The sequence below is a fragment of the Calidris pugnax genome, unplaced genomic scaffold (assembly GCF_001431845.1).
Source record: "Calidris pugnax isolate Ruff unplaced genomic scaffold, ASM143184v1 scaffold14, whole genome shotgun sequence".
NCBI classification, from domain to species: domain Eukaryota; kingdom Metazoa; phylum Chordata; class Aves; order Charadriiformes; family Scolopacidae; genus Calidris; species Calidris pugnax.
Genome location: NW_015090793.1, coordinates 13,670,671 through 13,697,907, shown reverse-complemented (window position 1 = coordinate 13,697,907; position 27,237 = coordinate 13,670,671). Strand labels below are relative to the sequence as shown.

The 27,237-nt window shown below is 38.4% G+C and overlaps 1 protein-coding gene across 2 annotated transcripts in view; it reads left to right on the top strand.

Moving 5' to 3' along the window:
* Positions 1–27,237, top strand: part of ALMS1 (ALMS1, centrosome and basal body associated protein) — a 73,999-nt gene that overhangs the window by 12,617 nt on the left and 34,145 nt on the right. For both annotated transcript variants that reach the window (XM_014936040.1, XM_014936038.1), the window contains exons 2-8: positions 2,041–2,175; positions 3,773–3,968; positions 15,537–15,654; positions 16,962–19,182; positions 21,770–21,929; positions 23,457–24,848; positions 25,467–25,597. In XM_014936040.1, the coding sequence (XP_014791526.1) occupies positions 2,041–2,175; positions 3,773–3,968; positions 15,537–15,654; positions 16,962–19,182; positions 21,770–21,929; positions 23,457–24,848; positions 25,467–25,597 (4,353 nt within the window). The remainder of the gene's footprint in view (positions 1–2,040; positions 2,176–3,772; positions 3,969–15,536; positions 15,655–16,961; positions 19,183–21,769; positions 21,930–23,456; positions 24,849–25,466; positions 25,598–27,237) is intronic.

The following is a 27,237-nucleotide window of genomic DNA, read 5'->3' as shown; positions in this document are numbered from 1 at the left end:
CTCAAGAAGTTGGGAGGACATAAATCTGGGGGAAGAAGAAGGATGGGGGGGGAACAAGGGGACAGGATGTTCAGTGCTATGGCATTTGTCTTCCCAAATAACCATTGTGTGTGATGGAGCCCTGCTTTGCTGGAGATGGCTGAACATCTGTCTGCTGATGGGAAGCAGTGAACGAATTCCTTGTTTTGCTTTGCTTGTGTGCACAGCTTTTGTGTTACTTATTAAACTGTCTTTATTTGAACCCATGAGGCTTTTTCCTACTTTCACTCTTCCTTTCCTCTCCCCCATCCAGACTGGGGGAGTGAATGAGTGGCTGCATGGTTCTAGCCGCTGACTGGGTTTAAACCATAACAGGTTGCAAATGGTATGCTCAGTCCATAGAATCAAAGGTCTTCTCTAACCTAAATGATTCTGTAAGATCATCAAGCCCAACCATTAAACTAGCACTGTCGACCCCTGTGTCTTTGCTGTCGCATGGATCTCCATCCTCTATCTCCCCTGAGATGGCAGACCATCTTTCAAACACTGCCCCGGGCTTATTTATAGTGAGCCTGGCTTATCCCTTTTCCCCCCCTCCCAGCAAGGTAGGTCTGTGCTACTGAATGGAAATTTACAAATGACTATTAGACCAATTTATCAGAAAATCTATTTGAGAAAAAAAAAAGACAGTTGTCACTGGAGGACTTCCTAACTGAAGGCGCATATCCAACAGTATTATAATTATTTATGTAGAGGCAGGCTTCTGGGAAATCATTTGCATCTTTCTCAGTCTGAGACATTTTACTTCTGCCCTTCACAGGGTGCTTGCCCACATTAAGGGCTGTTGTAATTTTCACAGCAGCCAGATACCTCCAGACAGTAGATACCTAAATCACAGTACACGAGTAGGTGGTGGGGAGCTTCCTCCTGCCTTTGCTTGCTCTCCCTGCAGTGTTCTTCAGATCTCGCCGTTTGCTGCCTTGGTTACTAAAAATACGTCCAAGGGTAGCTTGGCTTTTAAAAAAAGTTATTAATACTGGGTTAACCTGGAACTACAGTTGACATGAGCAAGAGGATGAGGACAGGGAGGGGTATTAAAGAGATGTGGGAGATACCGGTCCTTATTCTGGTTGAGGCTTCATGTTAAATTGCTACATTAATATTACCTGATATTCTCCAGTGTTAGTCCCCAGTTTTTTTTAAGTGGATAGATACTTTTCTGGAACATTTGTTTGACCTGAATCTTGATGTTCCAAAACTGTCTCTTTTCTCAATTATATATCATTGTGTTTGAACCTGGCTGTCTGTCTTGTCTGGGGAAAGCTGTTACAGTCACTGTGACCTCTGGCATGGGATATCATAGAGAAATTTCATTCTGACTGCAGAACAGCTTTCTCTGGTACCTTGTGGGGAAAAAAAAAAAGTTACTTCTGCTTTTCTAGGCAGAAGTCTAATTTAACTTCAATTTGTGACCTCAAAGTGTGTGAGGTAACTTGCTAAATTAGAATTTAGAAATCAACCTAGACTTGCCTTAAGATATTTATGTAAGATGCCTTTTAACATTTAGTTTACAACATTGATACCAGTAAAAACCTTCTGTTGTTAATTATATATATATATATATAAAATTACTATTACTGTAATACTCAACAACAACTTACTATAAAAATGAACCAGACAGGAAAAATGCTAGAACCTGACTTTGATCAAGGTGATAAGTCTTTTTGGTATTTTGTGATTTATTCAGAACTGCATGTACATGGGTTGGAAATAAGAAATTTCTGACCCTCAGAAATGATAGGTTAATGTGCAGGAACTCATGCTTGCTGGCTTTCAGGATCTAAAGTGGCAAATGAACCTACTACCCTCTTTAGTTAAGTTTTGGAACTCCAGATGGAATTTAGGTCACTGCCTAAGTACTTTGAGGTACATGCCTCACTTTGGGTGTTGGGGATGGCTTGAGTATTTTATGTATTTCATTGTCCATTACTTAAATATATATACATGTTGAAATACCAATAAATTATTTTCTGTTTTAAAAAGACACATTGTTTCTTTTAGCCTATTGCAACAACTCCACCGCATCATGGCTGGAAGGAGGAATCCTTAAGCCGCAGCAGTAGTGAAACTCAGGCATCCGCTACAAGTGGGATCTCCCTAGGAGAAGCAATACGTCAGAAAACTGCTGTTAATTGGGTATTTGTACTGTGCTTTGTTTTGGTTGTGGTTGAAGGTTAATTACGTGATTGAAAACAATATGAAGTGCTTTATCTGTATAATTTAGACTTCCACCTTTCTGCCTTTCTGTGTTTCTGTTATCTCGGAACTGCAGAAAAATAGGGCTGTTGTGAACTCTGACAAGTCATCTATTCTATTCTTGATTGAAATACTACAAACCTTTTTGATATATTAAAAACTGAATCCCCAGTAGTTCACTGATTTTTTTTTTTTATTATTTTTTTTATTTTTTATTTTCTCCCCTCTCCCTCTTCTGTTTTCTGGTTATGTCTGGTATAGGATATTTTCCAGTGTAATGTTTTCTTCTTTGCAACAGTATCTTTGATATGTGTTCAGTTTGTAATGGGCTATAATCGTGGTCCTGCTTCTGCCTCTTAAATTGTCAGATCTGTCTGTTTCAAAATAGGTGATTTACATGTCACCACATGAACTGAAGCATGACTCTGTGCTGTCTAACTGCGTTTAGACCTTAGTTTTAATGATGTGTTCCATATGTGATGAAGGAAAACGTATTTGCGTTGTGATACAGTCATAGTAGTTCTATTTGATGGACATGCTGCCAAATATTTAATTACTCTGAGAACTGTGTAAGGTCACAGGTGTTTTGAAAAGATGGATTTGATAAAAAATTTTATTTCCAAATGGTTATAAGAATCTTGTGCAAAAATTATAGTTCAGATATCAAAATTCTGATGTGAAAAGTAGCTTTTAATACCTTAGTGTTTCAAAAGGTAGAAGAGTTTGCAGCTATTAAGTAGGGATAGTACTGTACATCTACCAATTCACTGGGACATTTAATGTATATGTAATTATAATTTATATATTTTATTGATGGTTTGCCTTATAAATGATTTATACTTTTAATTCTCTGCAGGGAAAGCTGGTGTGTGCCTTTTCTATAATTAAAATGTATCTGTTTAATTACTTTTCCAGTAATCCCAATGCAAATTCTTTAATGAATTACTTGAACAAAAGGTGCTCTTCCCCATTTGAACCTGAACTGAAAGTTTTTTTCTTAAAATACACCAAAGAGTCAGCTAGGATTCTGAGGTATTATCTTTGTGAACTCAGAATTTCTGTAACTAGAGGCTTTCTTTAAAGACAAATGAGAAACTGTTCTGTTTGTTACTCCCAGGTTGTACAATGCAAACCGTGTTTACTCCCCAGTGTCAGGAACTGTATTGGCCCAGCATCCTACTGAAACATTTTTCCTTCTCAAGATTTTTCTTTCTAAGTAAGAGATTTCATTCTGGTTTGGAAAAAAATCTTCTGCAGTGGCAGAATTTGGAGATGGATATCAGTTTCAGACAAGTGATGGAAGGCTGGTGATCAGATAATGAGCAATGACAACTTAGGCAGTAGTGAGAACTGATTGTGGACTTCAGCAGTTCATAGTGCATCTTAATTTCTTTACATTAAAAACTGAGTATTTTTATAGGAAATACAGTTTAGAAGTAATAATTCCATTGTTTTATAACTTAGTCTTTATTTCCTTTGGAAATAAGTCTTATAAAACTTGATGCTTGAGCACTTTTTTGTCCCCACCTGTTCTTAGGGTATTGAGACATGGTATCAACTTCCAGCACAAGTGGATGCCAGCTATTTAACTGCTGCCTCGGAGACAAAGCTTGGCCTGACCTGTGATAGAAATGACCTGACGGAGTTCCCTACGCTGGAGGAAGGAGTGTTACCTTCAGCAGAAGCATCTAGAAAGCAGTCTCCTGGAGATACAGCACATGGCTTACTGCTGGGTATGTTCAAAGTTGCCTTTTGTTTAACTGCTAAACAATTGGTGGCCCTTTACGTTAAGAACAGTCTTCTATGCCTAGAACTTAGCAATATGCATGATGACAGTGTCGAGTGCCTGTGGATAAGGATCAAGGGGAAGACCAGTAAGGCAGACATTGTGGTGGGAGTTTGTTATAGACCCCCAAACCAGGATATAAAGACTGATGAAGTATTCTATAGGCAGGTGACAGAAGCCTCACGATCACTCTCCCTTGTACTCATGGGGGACTTCAATTTCCCTGATATCTGCTGGCAATATAACACAGCAGAGAGGCATATAGGGAAGAGTGTAGCCAGCAGGTCAAGCGAAGTCATTCTCCCCCTCTACTCTGCACTGGTGAGGCCACAACTGGAGTACTGTGTCCAGTTCTGGGCTCCCCAGTTCAAGAGGGACAGGGAACTACTAGAAAGAGTCCAGCGTAGGGCTACAAAGATGATTCAGGGATTGGAGCATCTCCCTTATGAGGAGAGACTGAGAGAGCTGGGACTCTTTAGTCTGGAGAAGAGAAGGCTGAGGGGAGACCTTATCAACGCCTACAAGTATCTCAAGGGAGGGTTGAAGGAGGAGGGAGCCAGACTCTTTTCAGTGGTTCCCACCGAGAGGACGAGGGGCAACGGGCACAAGTTGGAACATAAGAGGTTCCACTCAAATATGAGGAGAAACTTCTTCACGGTGAGGGTGACGGAACCCTGGAACAGGCTGCCCAGGGAGGTTGTGGAGTCCCCTTCCTTGGAGATTTTCAAAACCCGCCTGGATGTAGTCCTGAGTAACATGCTCTAGCTCTAGGCAATCCTGCTTCAGCAGGGGAGTTGGACTAGATGATCTCTATGGTCCCTTCCAACTCTAGAAATTCAGTGAAATTCAGTGAAAAATTCAGTGAAATTAGAATTTTACTTTTAATTTTAAATAAATCCCTAACCTTGGTTTGACTTTTTAGTGAAAACTGGTGGTTACAAAATACATTCTGTGTAATTTTATTGTCAATGCCCATCTTCAAAATGAGACAGAAGGCTTGCGTATCTTCCCTGGATCTTTTAACAAGTGGATTGATTATCTTTGGTCTCAGGTAAAACTGTACTTTTGCTTTCCTTTAGAATGAATAGTAAACCCAAGTAAAGTAAGAAATTTTTTTAAGTTCTTTCTAGGTGAGGTGATAGTTGTCCATGTCCTTAAAATCTATACTAATTTTATAGTCAGAAATCTGTTATTTCAAAATAGGGGATAGAATAGTAGATATAATTGTCTTGATAACATGAAAAACTGTTTGATAAGAGTGTGTGCATACTTCCTCTCCTTTCTCATGTATTCAGACTACTGTGCACTGGTTCTATGTTTCACTGCTTCTTACAGGGTTTCTTTATAGACAAATAATATCCAAATACATTTATAAAAGGTTTTCCATAGCCCTTTACAAAGGTATCTTATAAGTGTTACTGCTCTTTAATTAATCAGTGTATGTATTCCTTTTCAGATAAGAGGAAAAACTGAGGAGTTATAGCTAGAAGTATTGTACTACTGCAAGATTTAATCCAAACATTCCAGATAAAGGGATTTGCTTATGTAGGAAGTTAGCATAACAAAGACTACATGGAAGAGGAAGGTGGTAATTATTTACAAAATGTCTAAATAGTTGATGTTTGCACACTTTCACTGTTGCGCTCAGAAGCACCAACTCTTACTTGGTTTTTTATTTCCCAAGTGGTGTAGCTTGCCTGTAACACGGCAGCCTGGTGTGGTGCTTTGCTGTGCTCCACTGTCCTGTTGGGTTAACAGAAAAAGGAGCTGTGTGTATGAAATGCAGCAACCTTGTTGTTGTTGCCCCATTGTCAGAACACAGGACCTTCTGCTAATGAGTCCTGTGTTCTGGTGCTTAAACCACAAGCTTATACACACATTCTTACTTCATTTAAATACAATTTTAATGTATTTGTTACAAGTCCTTACATTTTTCTCTGCGTTTGGACAGTATCCGTATTGGAATGTACCACGTTAATATGCATATTGATTCTTTCCAATATATTATCATCCTGGCTTCAGAATGCTTTTGCAATTGGTATGCTACCTTATTAAGTATTGTTGATCATAGTGGTAAGATGTGAAAACCTGTGTGCAATGTATTGGTATATTACAAGTGTCATCATTAACAACACAATTTGAAATACAAAAAACACCTGTGAGGTGTTAAAAAAACTAATTGTAGTATAGCTGTGAGCATCCTTTAAGAATGATACACCGATGGTAAATAGTTAGGGTTTCTGCATCACTTAACTGTAGTGGCTGTTGGTTTTCTGACTTAAGGTTTCCTCATCCTTTAACTCCTTGTTCTATTTATTGTGATTCACCGATAAGTTTGTTCTAATCCCAGTGTAGCACTCTACCACGTTATACAATTCTGATTAGCTGATGCATTATATGGGTGGACACTGTTTCATCCTTGATATATACAGGAAGAATGTTACTGTTTTTTCTACGTGGGGTTCAGTTTTCTGATGTAATCCTCACCAGGCCAGATACTAGAAACAGCTGCATGCGTGTTCTTTGTCTGTATCATAGCTGTGAGAAACATTAGCTGCTAATTGGTACTCGCATGCAAGTGGTTGTTGCTGCTTTCAAGTGCAGCATTCTTCAGGCTGTATTCATGTAGGACAGATGAATTTGTTATACCTCCATTTTTCATAAGGCGTTTTTAGCTCTATTAATACACCATTAGTGATGCATCAAGCTCTTACTTTAGATATCCAAAGAGACCGATAGATTATTTTCAGTAATGCTAGTGGGGTTTGTGCATCTATTATTTGGCAGTCATCTTTACTTTTGACATAAAATCCTGGGTTTTATTTCTCCTAATGACATGGTTTTATTCTGTTCCTTGCCTGGTATGTACACCAGTCTAGATACTGGTTTCGCCTCACCCCCTGCCATGACCATTCAGATTATTTACCTTTTTGTGGCAAAACCCCACTACTTACAGTGTTTAATATTCTATTCTTATTGCTACCGCTTGCGTTTGGGTGCAATTTATACTACTGCCAGTAATATTTTCCAGTTCTAACACCACTATAGAAAAGCTAAGCATTTCTATTGCTTCCTTTCACATCTAATCATCACAATTTTAAGATTGGTTTGAGAAGTTCCAAGATATAATATTTCAGCTTTATCCGTCCTAAGTTACATTAATTTTCATCCATGTGAAGTCAGAGGATTCTGATCAGTTTTGGCAGTATAATTTTTAGTCCACTTGTAGTAGTACAACTTTGAAAAAGAAACCTTCTCTTTATAATGCAGCATTATTCTCTGCATCTTAAGACACAAACCATATTACGGATTCATTGTAATAATGTCTAATAATACTCAAAATAGTGGAAACAGAGGCATTCACTTTATTCATTCACTGATCTTAATGATAAGAAACACATCTGTCTCCACAAGATAAACTTGTTTCTCTTGGAAATACAGCCAACTTTTATCAGATCCATTTTTCTTCATTACCTTTATTTGCTCATATTTTCTTCTTGTTTTTTAACTTCAGGCTTCAACTCTGCTAATTAACCTGTAAGGAATATCTTTTTTGTAAATGTACATTTAATGAAACCAAAACCAGCAAAAGCAGAACTAAGCAATGTATAGTTAACAATACTTACACGGCTGAAATGGTTTATTTTATCTTCTGTGCTATGGAAGACAAAACTAGCCAAGACTGTTGTCGATAGCTGTTTTAGTCACCCAAGCTAGAACATTTTCCTTGCTTGCCTTACTTTAATTGTGCTCTTTCCATTTATTGCATTTCTGCTTTCTTATGCATCCAAGTTACTATACTAAACAACTGTTCACCAGACCAGAAATGATTGTTACCCATTGGTTCCACTCTTAAATTAGCAGTTGATGTATTTAGGTGTTGATTCCTTTTTTTTTTTTTTCCAGCTTTTAAATGCTAGTTCTAACATCAAATTTGATCATGCACTGTATGTTAACTTTTGGCTTTCAAAATGTCGTGTCTTAACCCCAGCCAGCAATTAAGCACCACACAGCTGCTCGCTCACTCTCCCATGGTGGGACTTGGTAGAGAATCAGAAGAGTAGAAGTGAGAATACTGGTGGGTTCAGATAAAGACACTTTAAATAAGTAAAGCAAAAGCCGTGCATGCAAGCAAAGCAGAACAAGGAATTTATTCGCTAATTTCCATTGACAGGTGTTCAGACATCTCCAGGAAAGCAGGGCTCCATCACGCATAAAGGTTATTGGGAAGTAAAATGCCATCACTCTGAATATCTTCCCCTTCCTTCTTCTCCCCCTGGCTTTATATGCTGAGCATGACATCACATGGTGTGGAATATCCCTTTGATCAGTTGGGGTCAGCTGTCCCAGCTGTGTCCCCTTCTAGCTTCTTGGGTTCTCCCCACCTTCTTGTTGGCAGGTCAGTGCAAAAAGCTGAAAAGTCCTTGGCCCTTTAGCAACAACTAAAATATTAGTGTGTTACCAACATTATTCTCATCCTAAATCCAAAGCACAGCACTATACCAGCTGCTAGTAAGAAAATTAACTCTATCCCAGCCAAAACCAGGATGCAAAGTTAGCTCTGTCTTGATTCCAGTCGAAGTGTTAACTTTTCCTGCACAAACCTCTGTGGTTCTATACTGTAACTTAATGTTATGTCACCTGTTAACTTCTTCTTACCTTCTGATAACGCTTATTTTTCTTTATTCTTTTATAACATCCAGCCTAGACTATTTTTATGCGTATACTTGCATACGCTTCCTTGGAAACACATAACTTAACAATGCTTTTACTAAGCCAAAGTATTTCTTTTTGTATTGATATCTCTTAGAGGATCACTCTGCAAAATCAAGTGTTACCCTGCCCATGAGGTTGCTATATTTGTGGCTCACTCTCCCAGGATGTTACTGAAGTTGCTGAATAAAACTTCTTCTAAGGCTGATTTCACTACATCATTGGGCTAGATTTTTTCACAAAAATACAAAATTATTACAGGCAAATAACATGATTGATTGTGATATTTTAAAATAAACCTGTGTTGCTTCCAGTTAACTGCAAGTTCAACTTGCAATTTGCTATTCCTGTACCTGCTTGTGTCGTCTTGCTTGTATGTAGGTTGTTCTTTGGGCTTTTGTTTGTTCTGAAGTTAAACAACCACTCTAGGGTATGGACTTGAAATTGCCTTGGGAATAGCCCGATAAACATTCATGGCAACTCCTGAGGGTTTTATGAGTTTGGCTGTAATTACCATGTGCTCATTTCCATCAGCTTTTGTGGTTATTTTGATAACGCTTTGATCCTTTGTGGAGGAGCCTGTGAGAGAGAACATCTGTTTGGTGGATCTGTATCCAGAGGTTCTGAACCCCTTTGAGATTCAAGGCTCAATGCCTTCCATCCCTTGTGTCTCCTGTTATGCTTTCTTCTCTTCTTCAGAGACTGAACTCGGTTTTGGTAACTTGGATTATCTGGTTCAAAAAAATGCTGTTTCTCTGCTTGAACCTCTTGTTTTACTTGTTCAGGGATTCTCTTGTATGTGGTTCTTTGTTAACTTTATAGTAGTGAATATACATGGATTTCTATGAAGGAAAACAAAGACAAGATGACTTCTATCTGTAAAGTCAGAATCTGGGATGAGGTTAGCTTTTGTAGAGGTAATACATCTGCTGGAGGAACTTTTAAAATCCTGTGATACAAAAGCATTAAGGGAAAGACCAGCACTTTTTTTAGTTTCTTAGGAGCTTCAGGTGGTTTATTGGAAATCCCAAACATTTGCCAATACAGAGTTGCTTTTTGTCTACGCTGAACACTAAGCCCTGTCCCTTGCTGCCCTAAGGTTGTTTTTTTATTATTTTTTTAATACAGTGTGTTAGGAAGATGAAGTGAGATTCTGTTCTAACGTAACAACACAGGCAGACAAGCTTGGTATGCCTGAATCAATTGCTGGTTGCTGTGGATTTGGAACTGCTTCTGAGATGTTTTTGAAGATGTTTTCTCTTTTATGAAATAAAAAGCCTTCTTGACTACCTCATGTTTGGGTCTACAGATAGCTTTGTAATTAAAAGGCACGTGTGCATCACAGTGAGTTGCTGTCTGGCTACAATTGGTTAATGTTGAATATTTTGTTTTGTAAGAAATTCAGGTTTAAGACAGATATTAAAAAGCAGAAGGACACGGTAGGTTAGGCATGCTTTGTTTTTGCCTACATCTTCTGTATAGGATTGTTGTATATAGTATATTTTATAGCATTTTGTCCACATTATTGTGGTTTGTAGAACTGGAATCTGTTTCCTTAAGAAAAATTTCCTGATATTTGTCAAGGTTTATGTTTTAAATGCAACTGTAATTAAAGAGAAAGCATAAGGTTTTTTAAAAGGATACGAAGATGTAAGAATTCTCTAAACGGCTGGTATTTTATTTGTTGCTCTCTAGTGAGTATGCCAGTAACTGCAGCCTTTTTGTGTAAATTTCCAGATAGGGGAGGAAAGGTGAGAGGGAAGGGGGAAACATGAGCTACAATACTAATCTATTCCTCCTTCTCTTCAAAAAGTGTTTTGAATTTCATTTGGGGGGATAGGGGAGAAAATCACAATGACAGTTGTATTGAAATTGCTCCTGCTACATTGTGGAACAGATTGATAAAGCCAAGAAGGTTTTGTTTTTGTTTTGCCTTCCTTTTCTATCTTCCACAAATGGCAATTTGACTCTGGCATTCAGAATTGTCAGCAGGCTGTAAGATAAAGTAGCATGCCCAGCTTTGCTTGTTCAGTGAATTCAACTGTGAGAAAGCTTTTGACCTTCAGAGTGACAGCGGGAAGAATTACTGTTTTGACACAAGATGCTCGAAGAATGTTGTACTGACGTCACTTGCTGCTTTAAGCATTGAGCACCTGCTTCTCTGCCTGCAAAACCTAGGTTATGTCTGAGCGTAATGAGCCCCTAAATCACCGTAAGCATCCAAAATATGATAGTGATGATCTTTCCACCTCCTGAAGAAAATAAGTTACTGAAAGCATTAGAGTCCATGTGCTGTAAGATTAGAAAGCATTCAAAAAAGCCAGATGAGGTGGTTGGTGTGACATGGCTGGAGTTATATATATATATCTAAAAAATAAGTTTTGTAGCTCAGTTAAATATCACTTATTATACCGTATAGAGTGCTTTTAAAGTCATCTTTGCAGGGTGCTGCAGGGGGAAAGCTGGAAGAGAGGGTTTCTACTGAGGATGTGGCTGCAGTGAATCTCGACTATTCTCAACCTTTTTTTTTTTTTTTTTTTTTTTAACTTCCCCTGTTCCCTTTTTTTCTCACTCTTCTTTCCTGACCTTGTCAGTCACCTGCTGCTTCAAGTCAGTGATCACCACCCCACCACAGTTCCTCCGACTGGAAACCTCTGGGGAAGATAGGGTACTGTCAGCCCAAGGCAGATTTCTGCTATGTGGCAAAACCAGAACATTCTTTGGAGAAGTCAGAGGAGCATGACTGCTTGAAATGGAAGCTAGTCTGAGGATGTAGAATTGCAATATATTTAGTCAGCTAAAGACTGCTACTGTAAAGGAAGAGTCTGGCTTTTCCTCGTCCTGCATATTTGTTCCTGCTGCATCCCCTCTGCTAAACCCACTACGTGAATCAGTGCAATCAGATGAGCTTGCTGTTCAGACTGAAAGGTACTGATAGGGTTGGAGAATGGAGATGGTTATGTTTCAGCTGGATCAGAGTTCTCTTGCCTGTGCAAAAACAGAGGGGGAAACGCCTATCTCGGCTGGAGTGGAGATGTTAGGGCTGTCCCTACTGCTTCAAGTGGAGATAGAGAACTCAGAGGTTCGTGTTCAGGACTACATCTACGAGGCTGAGGAGGGAGGGAAGAGGGAATTGAAGTAAGACTTGTTTGTGCTGTTCAAATAACTGTTATAGCCATTAATGATATATGTAAACTGCCTTGCATTTTTTTTAGAGAGCGAGCTATGTTGTTGTATCATGTCAATGTGCTCAAAACTGTCTTATTTGTCACCTAGGTTTGCATAGCTTCTGTGTTTTACATTGGATTCTTGTTATATACTGAACTGTAGGGCTCTCAATGGTCAAATTTCTGTTCTTGCATATGTACGTACAAATGTAATCAAGTCACACTTAATCTTCTCTTTGATTACACTAAATAGTTTTAATTGCAGGAGGCTCTTGTGTTGAGGCGTGTTTCTTCATCTTTTAGCTGTTTTCTCTGATCCTCCTGAGATCCTCCTACAAATGTGGAGTTATGGTCATCAGAAGCTGCAAATTCCACTTCAACAGTAGTTTCAGTACAAGATTGGAAAGAATCCTTGTTACTCCTTATTCACTATTCCTGCTTTTGTATATATGAAAAATTTGCTTGCCATTTTGGACACAGTAGTGCACTGGCGTCTTCTCAGTGGTTTGTTTGTCATGACCCCAAGCCCTCATCTGAGTTGTTGCTTTCTGAGGTAGTCCTTGACTCCGTTAGATTTGCTGTGGTGCTTCATTCCAACCAATGTATTGCTGGACTTCAGTTATACTAAAACTTGTATCCTTTGCCATACTGTGATGCCAGGTGACCCAGACTGCCCTGTATCAATGGTCTGTGCAGTGGGATATTTATTGCTTGGCAAATATCTTCCTCCTCTGGGTGCCTTCCCTGTAAGAACTTAAGGATTTCTGAAGTTTCAAATAGGGCAGGGGCAAGAATGGCTTTTGAAGGGGCTCACTAGATGCAGTGAGGATTTCCTGTTTATAATACTTCTTGGAGAATGCCAAATCATTTTTTGTCTGTTTCTGTACTGGGTTGACTTTCTTGATACAAATGTTGAGTGGTACTTAAATTGTTGTTGATATAATTTATCTTTAAAACATTGATTTATCAGCCAAATGTTGTGACTTCTGTTGTGTGTGTATGTATGTGTATATGCGCATTTATTTTGTCAATACATGTGTAGATGCATTTTTGACAGCATTTGACAGCTTTTTTTCCCAATTATTTTTGGTTCACCTCCTCAGTCTTTTTTGTTTCTTCGTTTACAAAGACAGCACACCCAGTCTTCATTGTGCAGAAAAGCTTTATCTTTAATTGCCACTGATTTTCAATTGAACTTGAAAACACATTTTCATTCAAAGTGAAGAAGTTAAGCTGAAAATCAGGAAAGCTTATTTTCCTCTTCTATTGTATGAATAAAAATGAGATGCCAGTTCTGAAAATATGAGGTGTATCATGATGTGAGATGACAAGTCTAATTTGATAACTGCAATTACTATTGCCTTTCTTCACTAATATAATTTTAAATGTAAAACAAGATTTGGGAGGAAAAAAAGTACATCTAACATAGCTGAGATAGCAAGTTGGAATCTAAGCTTAATGTTTCTTAAAATACAAGTTTTTGCATCTTTAATGCAATTCTATGTCCAGGCTAACTATGGTTAATCTACTCAATATTTTCGAGTATAATAACAAAAAATGGTTTCAGTAAATGTCCACTAAATATAGTAAATATTTGAGTAAATGCATTGTAAATACTGTCTGCTCCCAGACAGTGGTTCTGAGTAAGGAATCTAATGTGCAAGCTGTATTTGGTTCTGTCAATATCAGCCACTGAAAACAAACTTCTTTGTTTTCTGTGAGTACATTTAAAATAAATGCTAAGGAGATTACAGTGAGTTAGATCAGTCCCCTCTTCCGTGATTTTTAATGATGATTCAAATTGTGATTAAAATCACATAAATACCAATCAGTCCTGATACATTAGACCACAATCTTGGTTACGCCCTGTAATATAACAGAGCCCTGAGACACTGTTATATTATGAGACATCCATGACCTTGTTCCTTATTTTCTTCGCTCCTGCTCCCTCTATGCTGATGCTGCTAGTCTTGAGTTTTCCCCTCTACTTTTTTTTTTACACTACCATGTGTTATAGAATTACTTTTTTCATCCAGCTTTACCCAGTTGTTCGCCAGTCTACATTGGAGCTTCTTCTGAATGCCCTCTCTTGTTAAGTTCCTTAGGAGTAGCTATTCATACCTATTTTTTTAAGTTGCGTGTCATCTCCTTTCCTATAAACTTCCAAAAGTCTTGGCTTTTTTTTACTTTCATGTTTGGTATTGTAAATAGTTAAGACCAAAATGAAATGGAATGGTGACTAGTGCAATGCATTTATGTAACCAAGTAAGGTGGAGGTACTGGGTGCTAGAAAAACAAAGACTCCATTTAAGTTGCTGTAGCATGTTTGTGCCATCTGTCCTACAGATGCTAAAGTATAAATTTGGCTTCCTCTAGGAGACATTAGGCTGGCCATGTGGTGGAGACAGCTGCTGAGATAGAAGGGAATCTTTGAAATTGTATAGCAATCATATTATTATTTTTCTAGCTGCTGATGGGGTGGGACTAGGGGGCATCCAAATTTTGAGCCACAGCTTTGCTGTGTGCTGTAGAATTACTTCTATCCATATAATTATCCTCTCACTACATAGTGTTCTAAAGTGATTAAAAAAATGATAATTGGAAACATTAAAAATGAATCAGAAAGGTCATCTTGTGGTTGGATACCACTCATCAGGTGATGTAATACAAGCTGTAGAAAGCCTCAGGATAAAGCTGACGTAATGTAAACTTGATTCTTTGTATGTAATGGTCATCTTATCTGATGTGGTTGTGCTTCTGTAGGTGATACAGATGATAGCTTGTCTGAGATGGCTGAAAACTAATGAACCCAAATTAAATAAATGTGAATTCTGATTCTGAAAGTCATACTCGTGTCATACAAATAGCCTTTTTGCTTTAAAATAAAAAAACTTATCAAAGTATCGGATTTTTTTTATTTGCATCAAAATGTGTATGTAGTCATTTACAGTTATCAGATACCAGTTTATAGTTGTTTTTATTCTTGTGTTATAAAACATTTCTGTTTGTTTTTGGAAAGCAGTGAACTGAAAAAAAGAAGTGCCAACTACCTCAGAGAACAAAGAAATATATGACAGACTAAAATTTATTGCTAGAGTAATAGACGGTGGTATTAGTATAATTGTGATGACTATGTTACTTGCATCTTGAAACCCTAAAGAAAATATCTATGCAGCTTTTGCTATAATCAAAATTTATGGTAAAATGAAGACTGGGGAAGATGTCAGTGGGGATTCTTGGTTTTTAAAGAAGTAAATGGTGATCGGGATAGCAGCCCTGTGGAGGTGTTCTTATGAGTATAGACTGTATGGAAATCACGAAGGGAGGTGCTGACTAGTGAGTGGAAAAGGACAGGGATGTGTGCAAAAAGAAGTTTAAGAGGGTAAGTTAGAGATGTCAGTGTCATGTAGCATTTTGAGATTGACAAAAAGACACCTGAATTTGATACTTGATTAGAAAGTTGAATTTAATACATGAAGGAACACACTTCATCAGAGATTTAAATGATGGGATTACTTAATTTTCACTGCAGTTGACATGTTTTTGAATTTTGAAGGCTTTATTAGTTGGTGGGGCAGTCTAAAGAGGGATTTCCTGGCAAGCTTTCATTACTGTGTTTTTTTTATTTTTAATAGATATTCAGGACAGTCAGTTGTCTCCCTGTCTTCCACTGCTGATGTATTCAGCACAAGGCCAAAGACTTTCAGATGATACGCTTCTCCAGCAATCAGAAATGGATTTTATTCCCTTAAGGTAGGATAAAGTTACCTTGGGTCATAACAGAATACAACCCATTTTTCTTGAGTGGCCATGAATTGTCCTACATTTGATAACTAAATACAGTTTTATGCTCACAGAAATAAGACAAAGGTGTAGTTTACTCTGTTTGGTATAGAGAGAAGGCATTGTCAAAGTTCTACTCCTCTTTTTATTTTGCCTTCAAAAGAGTTTGAACAAGGGAAAACGAGAACAAGCCTCTTCTGAACTTGACATCCTTAATGTACCTGAAGAAAACCGGAAAATGAGGAACTCCACCCTCTCAGACATCTTTTTAGCTTTCTTAGAGACTGAAATAAACTTCATGAAATTTTGGGGACAAAAATGAGATACAAGTCCTATTTACAGTAGTAAATATATGCATACATATACATGTAATAATATTGTGGTTTGTAATGGAGTAATATATGTGTAATTTTAAATAGGTATTTGTATATAAAGTTTGAATATATAAAGAAATAACTATTTCAGTAAAAGTTTTTGTTCAAGCCTTCATTTCAAGGTGTGACAAATATTCTTTTGTGCAAAGAAGGCAAGAAATCTTCTGCCCTTTATTAAAAAGGGGAAAAAAGGAAGGGTATACATAAATATACATACTTACGGTTTTGCTGTTGTTTAGGCTTCCTTGTACTTTCTTTGGTGTGTGATGGGACACAGATTTGTTTTCTAATGGCATACACTCTGACTTCACTTTGTGGATCAAAACTTAATTCCACCAGAGCCAGTGATCCACTTGCATAGAGTAATACTAGTTGAGGTTTGATGATCATTTTCATATAAAATAACTATTAATTAAAAATCTACAATAAAAATATTAGAAGTTTATCGGAATTTATTCTTGTGTCCCTCTGAGACCCTGGCTTATTTTATATCCTTTAAAGAAATAATTGACATAATGAAACTGACATAGGTGATTTATGTTAAAAAGAACCAAACCCACATGGAAAGCAGCTTCTATATTTTATTTAACTGATAAACATCCTGTTAGTAAAAAATACTTCTGTCCTAAATTGATTGAAAAATATTGACCTACTAAGTAGAAACTAATATTATTTAAAAATTTTTATTTTATAGGGCGGTAGGGTTTTTGATATAGTTTGAACTTTTTTTACATTTTTTCACATTTTGGCCTGTTTAGAGGATGTATTTATGTGTATGTTGCTAAACTGCAGTTATTTCTTTGAGTGAAGTTTTACTTTTTCCTCTTCCATTACAGCAGAGAATACGGATGTTGAAATAAAAAAATTGATCAGAAATTTACTTACTTTTCTTGCCTCTTGTAGAGGAGTCCCTGATGTTTCTGGTGCGTCTCAGGAGCATGCAAAGGCTTCACACATCCATGAAGCTGTGTCACTGACAGACGTAGAATCTCCCTCTGATGTGCCCAGTGACTGCTTTACTTTGTCCCAGCATCCTTTTTCATTCAGACATGTGGAACCTTGTGATGCCAGTGGTAGTGGCTGGTTGTCTCAGCAAACCTCTTTTTCTGGACAACTGCCTGTGAACAAGGAGGCAAATGAAGACTGTAAGAATTATACTAATGAGAAGGCATTGATGCCCCAAACAAGTGACAATTTAGCAAACTCCACTTCAAAGGTGATGCTAACCAAGACAAACAGACTCAACCAAACAGAAGTTTCTCTTGCAAAGCAGACCTGTAGTACGTCTATAAAAGACCAATGTTTCTCTTGCAGCATGGATGTACCAGCTACTGGTTTTGAGCTTTTAGAGGAGGACAAAGGGTTACTGAGGCATGATGAGTTCTCATCTTCAGAAAACTCCTCTTGTAAAACAGCACTGACTAAGAATTCAGAAAAAAGGGAAAGAGAGATGCAAAAGGAAAAGGTAAAAATGTCTGAGGGTGAGTCAGAAGGGTGCATGAAGCAGCTGGAGAAGCTGGAAAAAGAAAAGAAGGTTCATGAGCTTGATTTGTGTAATAATTTATCTGATGATTTGAGGAAAGACAATTGTAAAAATTCAGATGCACAAGATGCTTTTTCTACAAAGACTTCTGAAATAGCTCAACTGTCAAAGGAACATGGAGTGGATTTAAATGGCTCTGAAAGCTTGAAGTTTGTGGCTGTTGCCGAGGAAATCCAGGGAGCTCTCCTAGATCATCAGCAGAAACTACCATCTCCTATAATGAGATCTGAGAAAGAGGAGCTTATCTCTACTGTGACAAGCACCAGTGATTGTGCACCTAAACAAGTAGCGGTGACTGAAATGGAAGCTCCTTCATGCAGTGAGAATGCCTCAGTGGAAGTAGAACCTGGAGTAAGCAGGAGTGAATTAACTAGTTCGGATTTTTCCATAGAAAGGGGACATAAAATTACAGGCATTTCCCCTTCCTTTAATCTTGTAGGTGATGGCTCATTCTCTGTGCACCTTGTTCATCCAAACTATCAGTCTACTCCAGGGATACTACTAAAGAAAAATGTTAAGGCAGAAGAACTTGGTGTCCTTGTGATCAAATCAGATACTCAGGCCTCTCCTTCATGCTTAAATGAAGAAACTTCACAGAAGTCATCTAGCAGTACACCTGTACCTGGTGAGGAGCAACTTTCACTCCAGTGTGCTCAGAAAGAAAACAATGATTGTTTTGAGTCCTTACAATTGAAATATCCCCACACTGGAAGAATTCAGTCACTCCCATCACTTAGTTTCATGGAAAAGGTAGGGGCTTGGAATGTGAGCCAGCCAGAGGAGATACCTGATGCACTGACTTCAAGTGACCCAGGTGGGGTTTCTTGTAGAAGGAAAGCCTACAGTGCAATTACCAGTTCTTCAAACAATATTTTGTCAATACAAAAAAGTGGTAGAGACCCCAAGGATTATGCTGCTGCTGCTTCCTCTAGAGAGACAGGTTCCCTGGGAAGTTTGCATTTTCATAATAAAAACTTACTGCTTATGCACCTTCTTAATAGATCTCAGTCTGTCAATGCGGTAAATGTTTCCAGTAGGAACACATCCTTGGTTGAAGTTATTCCACCAGCAAATTCAAAGGAGACAGTGCGGCCTCTAGAAGATAAAAGTAACATTTTAGGAGTGTCTGAAAATAGTTTAGGAGGCTCTGTGATACAAAAGTTCACAGCTGAGATTGTTTCTGGATCTAGTGGTGAAGAGGCAGAAAGTAATAGTACAGGACAAAGTTCAGACCCAAATGTTTTTGTTTCCGGTGAAGGAGTTGCTCCGCTCCTTCGAGAGGGTGGAAACTCTCCAACTGATGACCAGAAGAATTGTGATCCTCTTGAAAATCACTCTGACAACCTAAATATTCCTACTGGCCATGTTAGCATGGGCAATTTTGGTGATATTTCCCCAGATAGTTTGACTCTGCCTGTTAGTGCTGGGGAAAGCAGCCAGGGGGACTTGGGCTCTCCTGGGTGCTCTTCAGTGGTTTCCAGGTACTTCTTCAGCAGTGCAAAAGATAACTTCATCCCTGTTGGAGCAACTTCTTTGGAAACTCCAGAGAAAGAAGAGCTTAATATTGAAGAAAGGATCCCGGTAAGTTAATTTCTAACAAAAATTTGTAACTCTTTTTTACCTTCTGATTATGGAGTAATCAGAGTGCACTCGGCTGTCGTAGAGTGATGTCCTGGTTTTCTCAGTAAGTCTTTCTAGAGCTGCTACAGTTAGGGGACAACAGGACAGAAACACAGAAGGTATCACAGGAGTGAGACACTAGCATGCTCTAGTGTCTGATAGTTTCTGATATGTACTCATGTTCGGAACCTGTCATGCCATAGTTCATCTTCTAGGAACACATGCAAATAAGCATTTTATGTAAGCCTAAAAAAAATAACCTTAAAGGACATTTTATAACCAATTCTAATTTAAACTCTGATTTCAGAGTTTTCCCATTTTTTTTATCCACTGTTCTTCTGGGAGGCTCTGGTAGGGTCTAGATCACTACAGACTAAATAAAATGGCTTTATGCTGGACAGTGCTACTGGTGAATTTCATCCATGATATTACTTCAGCTTATCTTAAGTACAGAGATGGAAGAAATGGTTTTTAGGTAATATTTTACATGGGCAAATAAAAGGCTGGATATGGGAAAGATATGTTTTTTCCCCCATAGGGGGATAGGTGATACTATGGTGGTGACAGAGTACAAGAGTAATGTAAAGATTGGTGACTAATGGTGGTGGAACATAAAGGACATAAGCACAGGACACAGTGAGTGATAAAAAGTGAAATCTGTTTGATAAAAGGCTTGTAAATAAATTGATTATAGCTCCTTTAGCAGAGCATTGATAAACCATTTCTGATCTTCCAGATTCTTTCAAAAGATCAGGTTATAATTATCCAAACATGAGGTTGAGATTCAACTGCTGACTAAGGAAATGCTAGGCTGCAGAAGAGAGAGATGAACTTCACACACCCACGGATCTGCAATAATAGCAAAACCAACATAGAACTCCTTGGCAAATCAAATTGCCTATTTTTTTTTTTCTATAAATACTCTTATTGCTTGTTCACTTTGTTCCAGTCTTTAAGGCATACATTCTTGGTTCTTTGTATGTTGCTCATAAAGGATGTTCGAAGCCTCTGCATGCCTTCACTCCTTTGTATCTTATTTGGCTACTACAGATTTCTTTCCTCCCTTACCCATTTCAGGATGGTTCGTGAGAATGGAGGGCAGATTGTGGCAGCCATGTTAGCTGTACTAATAGCTGTTGAATGGTAGAGAAAATTAAATGCAGATTTATGTTAATGATAAACATGTAATTATCTTCTGAGTAAGTGGCTGTTCCTCTCACAAGATGACTCCTTTAATCATTAGGTCTTTGGAACTGTGTTTTAGAAGCACTCTTCTCTGAGTTGTCTCTGCAAATATGTGTTGAAACAAATATCAATATTGTAGGGGAGATATTTTAAATTAAATTCATGAGAGGTAAAGGTTGTCTGTTGACTCCTTTTTTATTTTTTTTATGACTATAGTTAGGCATGTTCTGCAGCCCTAGTTCTGAGGAATTCTGTTCTTATAAATCACTGACAAGGTAAAGTAGATTAGGCCACGTATATGGGTATTAATATGTTGTTTGTAATAAAATCATAGGAAATAGAGTTGGCTAAGATCTATAAGGTGATTTATTTCATTTTGTTGGCTAGTTTAGGACATAGTACAGATGAGTTGGAATTAACTTGTCCCTACAGGTGATTAAGTCAAGGCAAATTTAGGTTGGTGGTGTTTTCTTTTTTTTCCCTGCATATAATGTCTGTATGCAAACTTAAGATGCTCTATCAAAAGGGAAGAAATTATTTTTTCAGGAAATCCTAGGTGACCTTTGGTAGGCTCATACCTCCACGCTTTCAAAATTTATTAATACAGGGAATGATGGCGTGTGTGTCTGAGCTGGCAATGTCCAGACAATGTCTGATAATGTTTTCTGTGCAGTGGTCATCTGGGAAGGGAAAAGGCTTTTAAAGCAAACCTTTGTGTTCTCCTTCTCACCTTAAACAGGTGAGACTGAAGCTTACAAATCTCCTCTGAAGTATCAGACTTCTTGCTCATACAGTGTACAGAGCATGCATTTGAGTGAAAAGACTAGAAGCAGTCGGCTTCCGTTGTTTCTGCATCCTATGGAAAGGGCTGGGCGCTTGTTTGGTGGTTGCAGCCTACTGCCAGTTGCCATCTTTGGCACATGATGAAGGAAAGGGCAGGAAAGCACCAGGGAAAAACTTGTTGATGAGTGCAGGCACAAGCTATGACCACTGGAACAGTTCTTGCAACTTATTTCTGAATTGCTGCCAAAGATAAATTAAAGAGGAAGAGATTGCAGGATGTGTCAGTTGTTCTGCTGGCCTACATGTGGTTTGTGAAGTGCCCGTTATGTGGGCCTTACCGTACAAGCTAGAGAATAGGCTTGTCACTCATGGTCCAAAGAACAAAATAAGCTGGAGATGTTATCTCATGTAACTGCTTTAGTGTTTTGGATGAACTGTTGGTGTGAGTTGAACATGAATGAAGCTTAAGATGTTTTAAAGCAAGTTGTGTTTAAGGTGACGTGGAAATCATGTGCAGCTTCAGAATCCACTGACATTCTGTAAGACTGCCATCTTTGTTACTTATTTTTTCTTTTGCCAGATATATCTTCGCAACCTTGGCATTGATCAGTCACCTGGAACTATACTGACGCCATTTATACCCCGAGGACCAATCAGGGAAGTTGAATTTTCCCCTTCAGAGCTTAGAACACTGAAGGACTTCACTGACACGCTGACGAGGACCGTCCCACAGCCACAAGGTATGGGGAAGGGAGGACCTTGTGTTGTGCATAGAGAACACAGAACTTCAGACTCACCTGGGAGGTTGCTCTTGGCCTGGTAGCGTCAAGTGTGTTTCTTCTCATGTGATCTCTGTTTCATTTGTATGAGTTGATCTTATCCTATCTCAAATACGAGATATTTGGCATTGGAAAAGTCAGCATTAAAACATTTGAAAACATGGCTTCTCACTAAGAGGTCATGGCTACCTTCTAGCCAGTGCAGTGCATTTTATCTTTTTTTTTCCTCTTTTTACAAGAGTTCTTAAGAAGGAAATGTTTTGTATTTGAAGATTAAAGAAATGTTACCAGGTTTTTTTTTTGTGTGGTTTCTATTTCTTTCTGTGTCTTTTTGGTGTGTTCAGCATGACAAAATGTCATACACGTTTTTATAACTGACCAGATCAGTTCATAAATCCATTCATCTCAATATATAAAAAAATCTTGATATGACCTTAACAAGTTTGAGTCATTTCTATGTGAAGAGCAGTGTGTTCAGTTAGGGTTAAGATGTTCTTCAGTGACATGCCCGTGTAGTGTGTCATTAAAACATGAAAATGTGCATTACAACTACTTTTCCTTAGCATTATTCTCTTTTGGAGTTTGCATCTTGTACCCAGTGGGGAAGAGCAGCTCTGAAGGTTCTTCACAAGAAGTACCTATCTAACCCTTTGAACATCTGTGACTTTGAGAATCCTGCACTGACCTGTCTTTCTAACCAGAAGTGATTAAGTGCATCTCTTCTTATGCCAATTGGGCTTGCTTATTTTCTTTTATTATTTTTTCCTTCTTTAAGCATTGCGGGAGACTTGGCAACTGAAACACCTTGGTACAGAGATAGAGTTCTCCTCAATAGAGATATTATTCAGCTGGGCTCTGGACTACTTGATATACTTGAAAATATCAGTAGTTGGGCCATGGGACAAAATTGCATTTGAAACAAACAAAATAGCTGTTGGCAGGCATACTTGGGAGCTGGCTCTTCACTCTTGTGTCTGCCTGGCAGCATGGATTTAAGAAAAGCATTTGCACTTAAGTTGTGGTTTTTTTGTGTTTTTTTTTTGTTTTGTTTTGTTTGTTTTTTAAGCAATAAGTTGTTATATATTCAAATGCTAAAAGTGCATCTGGTCTACTTTTGGACCTTTCTAAGCTGTAGTGGGAAACAAGCTTTTATAATCCAAGTGTTCATTTGTATGTTCAAACATCGCTATGTCATTTATGTAAGAACATTGATTTAATATCTAGTTTAAGCATTTATTCAAGTTATTTAAGTCAAGTTCTGTAGCTGCTTTGATATTTATCCAAAATGGTCCAAGGGATTTCTTTCAGTAGGCAATTGTAATGGAATTCTTAGTTCAAGTCTCAGTCTAAAAACAGTTTCCTGAATGTTTTCCAGTATTTCAATGATTCCCTCCTTTTACATGCCCTCTAGTACAAGATAACAGTTGCATCAGTAAAGACTACTTTTTCTGGAGCCTCAAACTTAATGAATCTTCTGTTACTTTGTAGGTGAATTGCTATCAGCAGCTGAAATTAAGCAAACAAGTTTTAACTCCAGCACTTCCACTCTCACTATGTCTACATCAATGAACTCAGAAGTTGGTTTTGATGTTCTGTCACTGGGTGAACTCTCTCCCCGCCTCTCAAGATCTTTTGGAGACAAACCAGTGAGTCAGTGCAGGGTGTCATGCCACCAACTGGAGATAACTGCTCCGCTTGTCACACAAGGAGAGGCAAAGTGTTCAGCTGTTTCCAGACTAACTGAACCAAACCAGCAGCAGCAGACTGCTTCACCTGACTGCTGCTCTGACAGAGAGAGTCCCATGCTTGTTGCAAAAAGTGTTCAGGATCTGCTAGCTAAAAATGAGTCAAAAAATGTAATTAGCAGCCTACAGAGATGGACTACTGGTTCTTTGGATGGAGTTAAAAATGAAATGGAAGTTGACAGAAGATCACAAACTTCTAGTGTAGGTAGTAGGAGAAATAAGGGTCAAGAAAGTGATTCTTTGATTGGGTCTGGTGCACTGTGCAATACACATAAGCTTTTGGCAGAGGATATAGCTGGCAGTCAGTGTGATCCTGTCTTTTCCACTGCCTCTTTTAGAGAAACTGCTAAGTCTTCCTCAGTGCTCATGAGAAAGGAAGATGTCCCTGAGGAGTCCATGTTAGTGAAGGACAGCGTCCCCCAGTTTCAGAAGATACATTCATGGGATGAGACTATGGCCCAAAGCAGTATGCAAGAAGAGGGCTTGGTAATAAAGCCTCTTAATTATAGCACATGCAATTTAAGATGTGAAAATTCTTTTGATGTCAATTTGTGCAACAGCGAAGAGGTGATGAAGGAAATGACCAAAGAGTTTAGGACAGGAAAATCTGTAGGAAGGTCTGAGCCAGAAGGCTGTAGTAGTGTAACTACAGACAGAAATCAACCTGGTTATGTGGGTCTTGCACAAAGCATTGGAAGTAGTGAAGTCAGCAGTGGAAGAACTTCAGAGTTGGGGAATTCTTCTTTGACAGAGCGTCTAGGTAGTGTCACCAATGTCCCAGCAGGCTTCCAGAGCACGTTGTCTAAGGCTAGTGTAGCTGGAAGCAAGGCAGGAGGCTTGCGAGAGAGCGATGACAGTAGCAGTGGAGATTCACTAGCTGCCCGTATCAAAAACCTTCTGCGGAATCCTCCCTCGGAGCCTCTAGGCAGTGTCACTGGTGTCACAGAGGGCTTCCAGAGCATATTGTCTAAAGCTAGTGCAGCCAGAAGCAAGGCAGGAGGCATGCGAGAGAGCGATGACAGCAGCAGTGGAGATTCACTAGCTGCCCGTGTCAAAAACCTGAGAAATGGACCGCCTGCAATACGTGCAACACAAATTCTGAAGAGTGCGGATGAAGAGGAGATGAAAGCACGAGGTAACAAAATGTCTCAGTTGTGTTTTATCAAGTGTTACATTAGAACGGCAAATATTTATGTTTAAGGATTGCTTTGAAAGTACTTTGAAATGATGAGGTATGGACATAAGAGGACTGGAGTCTGTTCCCCTGATTTTAAAGGTGGATTACATTATATTATTAATGATAAACTTTAATGGGACAGGGCTTAAATGATCGATGTTTTTTAGTCATCCTATGTAGTATAATAGAATGGGGTAGAATTGGACTTCCAGTTTGAATACCTTCTTTTGCCTAACATTGGCACAAGGAAGTGTTTTGTCCACATGCCTAATAAGGCACGTGCCAGGTTAAGAATTTGGGAAAGGATTGTGTGAAAGAGTGTCGACTTAAGTCTGAGACTGTAAAGGTGACAGAACTGGGTAATGGGTCCTGGATCCATCTTTCCAAAGAAAAGTTCAAAAGACCCATTTAAAACTGTATTTCTGGTCAGTCTGTCAGCTCTGTTATTTGATAATGGTCTTTGTCATGGTAGCTAGAAATGTGTAGCAAAATTTTGATTTTTAAGTTAAACTGTTATTGTACATGATGTGAGAAAATGGAAAGGAAACTGCTTTCTATTTTGTGTTCTTTGTATAGCATGGGTGAAGCTAAAACTGGCCAGCCGATCTCAGGAATCTGTGTCAGACTGGAATGAAGATGACCAAAAAAGACTAGAGGAAATAAAGGCAGAACTGCTTCTGAGTGCCAAGAAATCTGCACTAGCCAAGGTACAAAAGAGACAAACAAGCTGCTCTGGAGAAAACTTTTGAAGTGGGGGATAAATGCTACCGTCTTGCTTGTGATCTTAAAATGATTAATTAAATTCCTGCAGTATTTTTGAAGATTGGTGGCCAGACAGCGAGAGGGGGATGCAAAGTAATGAGAGCTCTGTTTAATGGAAGCACTTGTTTTGGTTTAGTCAGTTCCTACGTATGTTTTAAGACCAGCCACAGCACATGCTGTTGTGGAGTTTTTTTTGTTTGGTTTTCTTTTGTGGTGTGTGTGGTTTATGGTTTTTTTTTTTTTTTTTTTTTTTTTTTTTTTTTTTTTTCCCCAGACAGTAGTTAGATGTCTTGGGTGAGGGGAGGTGGTTTGGGGCACAGGGGGCTAGTACACAACTGGAGATATTCTGAAGGAAGCTATGAAGGACAGAGATGTGGTCAGTGACGATGTGATGGGAGAGTTGGTGTTATTGTGGTGAGAATATGCACGCAGCTCGTGATTCTTAGTTGGCTTAATGAGTTCTGCTTTTCACAAAATATTTATGCAAGTGCTAATGGTGCCTTGTAAACTCTTCCTGCTGTGGGAAGAGTTTACTGTAGAGTGCAATATTGTCTAGGTGATAGGAGTATTTGTTGTGCTTACTTCCCATGTACTCTGAAATGTTTACAAAGGAGTGTGATACTTAGTTTTGAAAGGATGTGTCAGGGAAGAAGGGAGTATATTGTTCCCTCTTTATGTTGACTGTATTAAAGGTAACGGGCTTCAAGTGCGAAGAAGTGTCTTATTAGAAAAGAAACTCCTTAACAGTAAGGATTATGAGAAGAAGATTACGGAGTGTTGATCATGGTATGTTTTTAAGAAGAGCTTGGGCATGTATTGGTAAAGAATCATCTAAGTGTAGTTATTGCTGGTTTGGGGTGGGGATATAGACTAGATGAGCTTTCAGTCTCTTATAGCTCTATTTTTCTGTGAAAACTTGTCACTGAATTGTTGTGATGTTTTGCATATCTCCTCTGGAACATTTCTAGTTCATATATTAACATATAGTATATCCAAATTGGAATTTGTCTAACAGGAGTATGTTACTTTCAGTCTGACTTTGAAATGCTGAAAACAGATATTCATGTCCAGTCTAACTCTGTCATGATTTCCAGGGGCTGTCTGTGTGTCCCAGGATAGGGTACTAATCATAGAGAATATTTTGAACCAAAAAAAGAACAGACTGGAAAAATGTGGAGATGTTTGTATAACATGAGTAGTGGATGGATGATGTATTCATGTGTGCGAGTTAGACAGCCCAGAGTTGGCAGGAGAGAGACTGGATAATTAGGCAGAGCTAAAGGTTGGGGCAGTTTCTGAGGAGAACGTAGAGAATTTGCATTTGAAAATAGTCATAATCTGTCCTAAATTTGGTGTTTCACATACATGTCCTTAGCTTTTGCAATATATCTTCTTATTTTTTATACTGTTTTTTTCTTTTTTTTTTTTTTTTTTTTTTTTTTTTTTTTCTTCTCTCTGTAGACTGCCTACCTCCCAGGAAAAGCAGTAGGGTTTTGGTTGTTTCTTTTAATTAAAAGCTTTGCATCAGCAAGAATGAAGAGTAGTATTTTAAGAGTAGTCTATGTTTGTGTTTATAGTTTCTTGG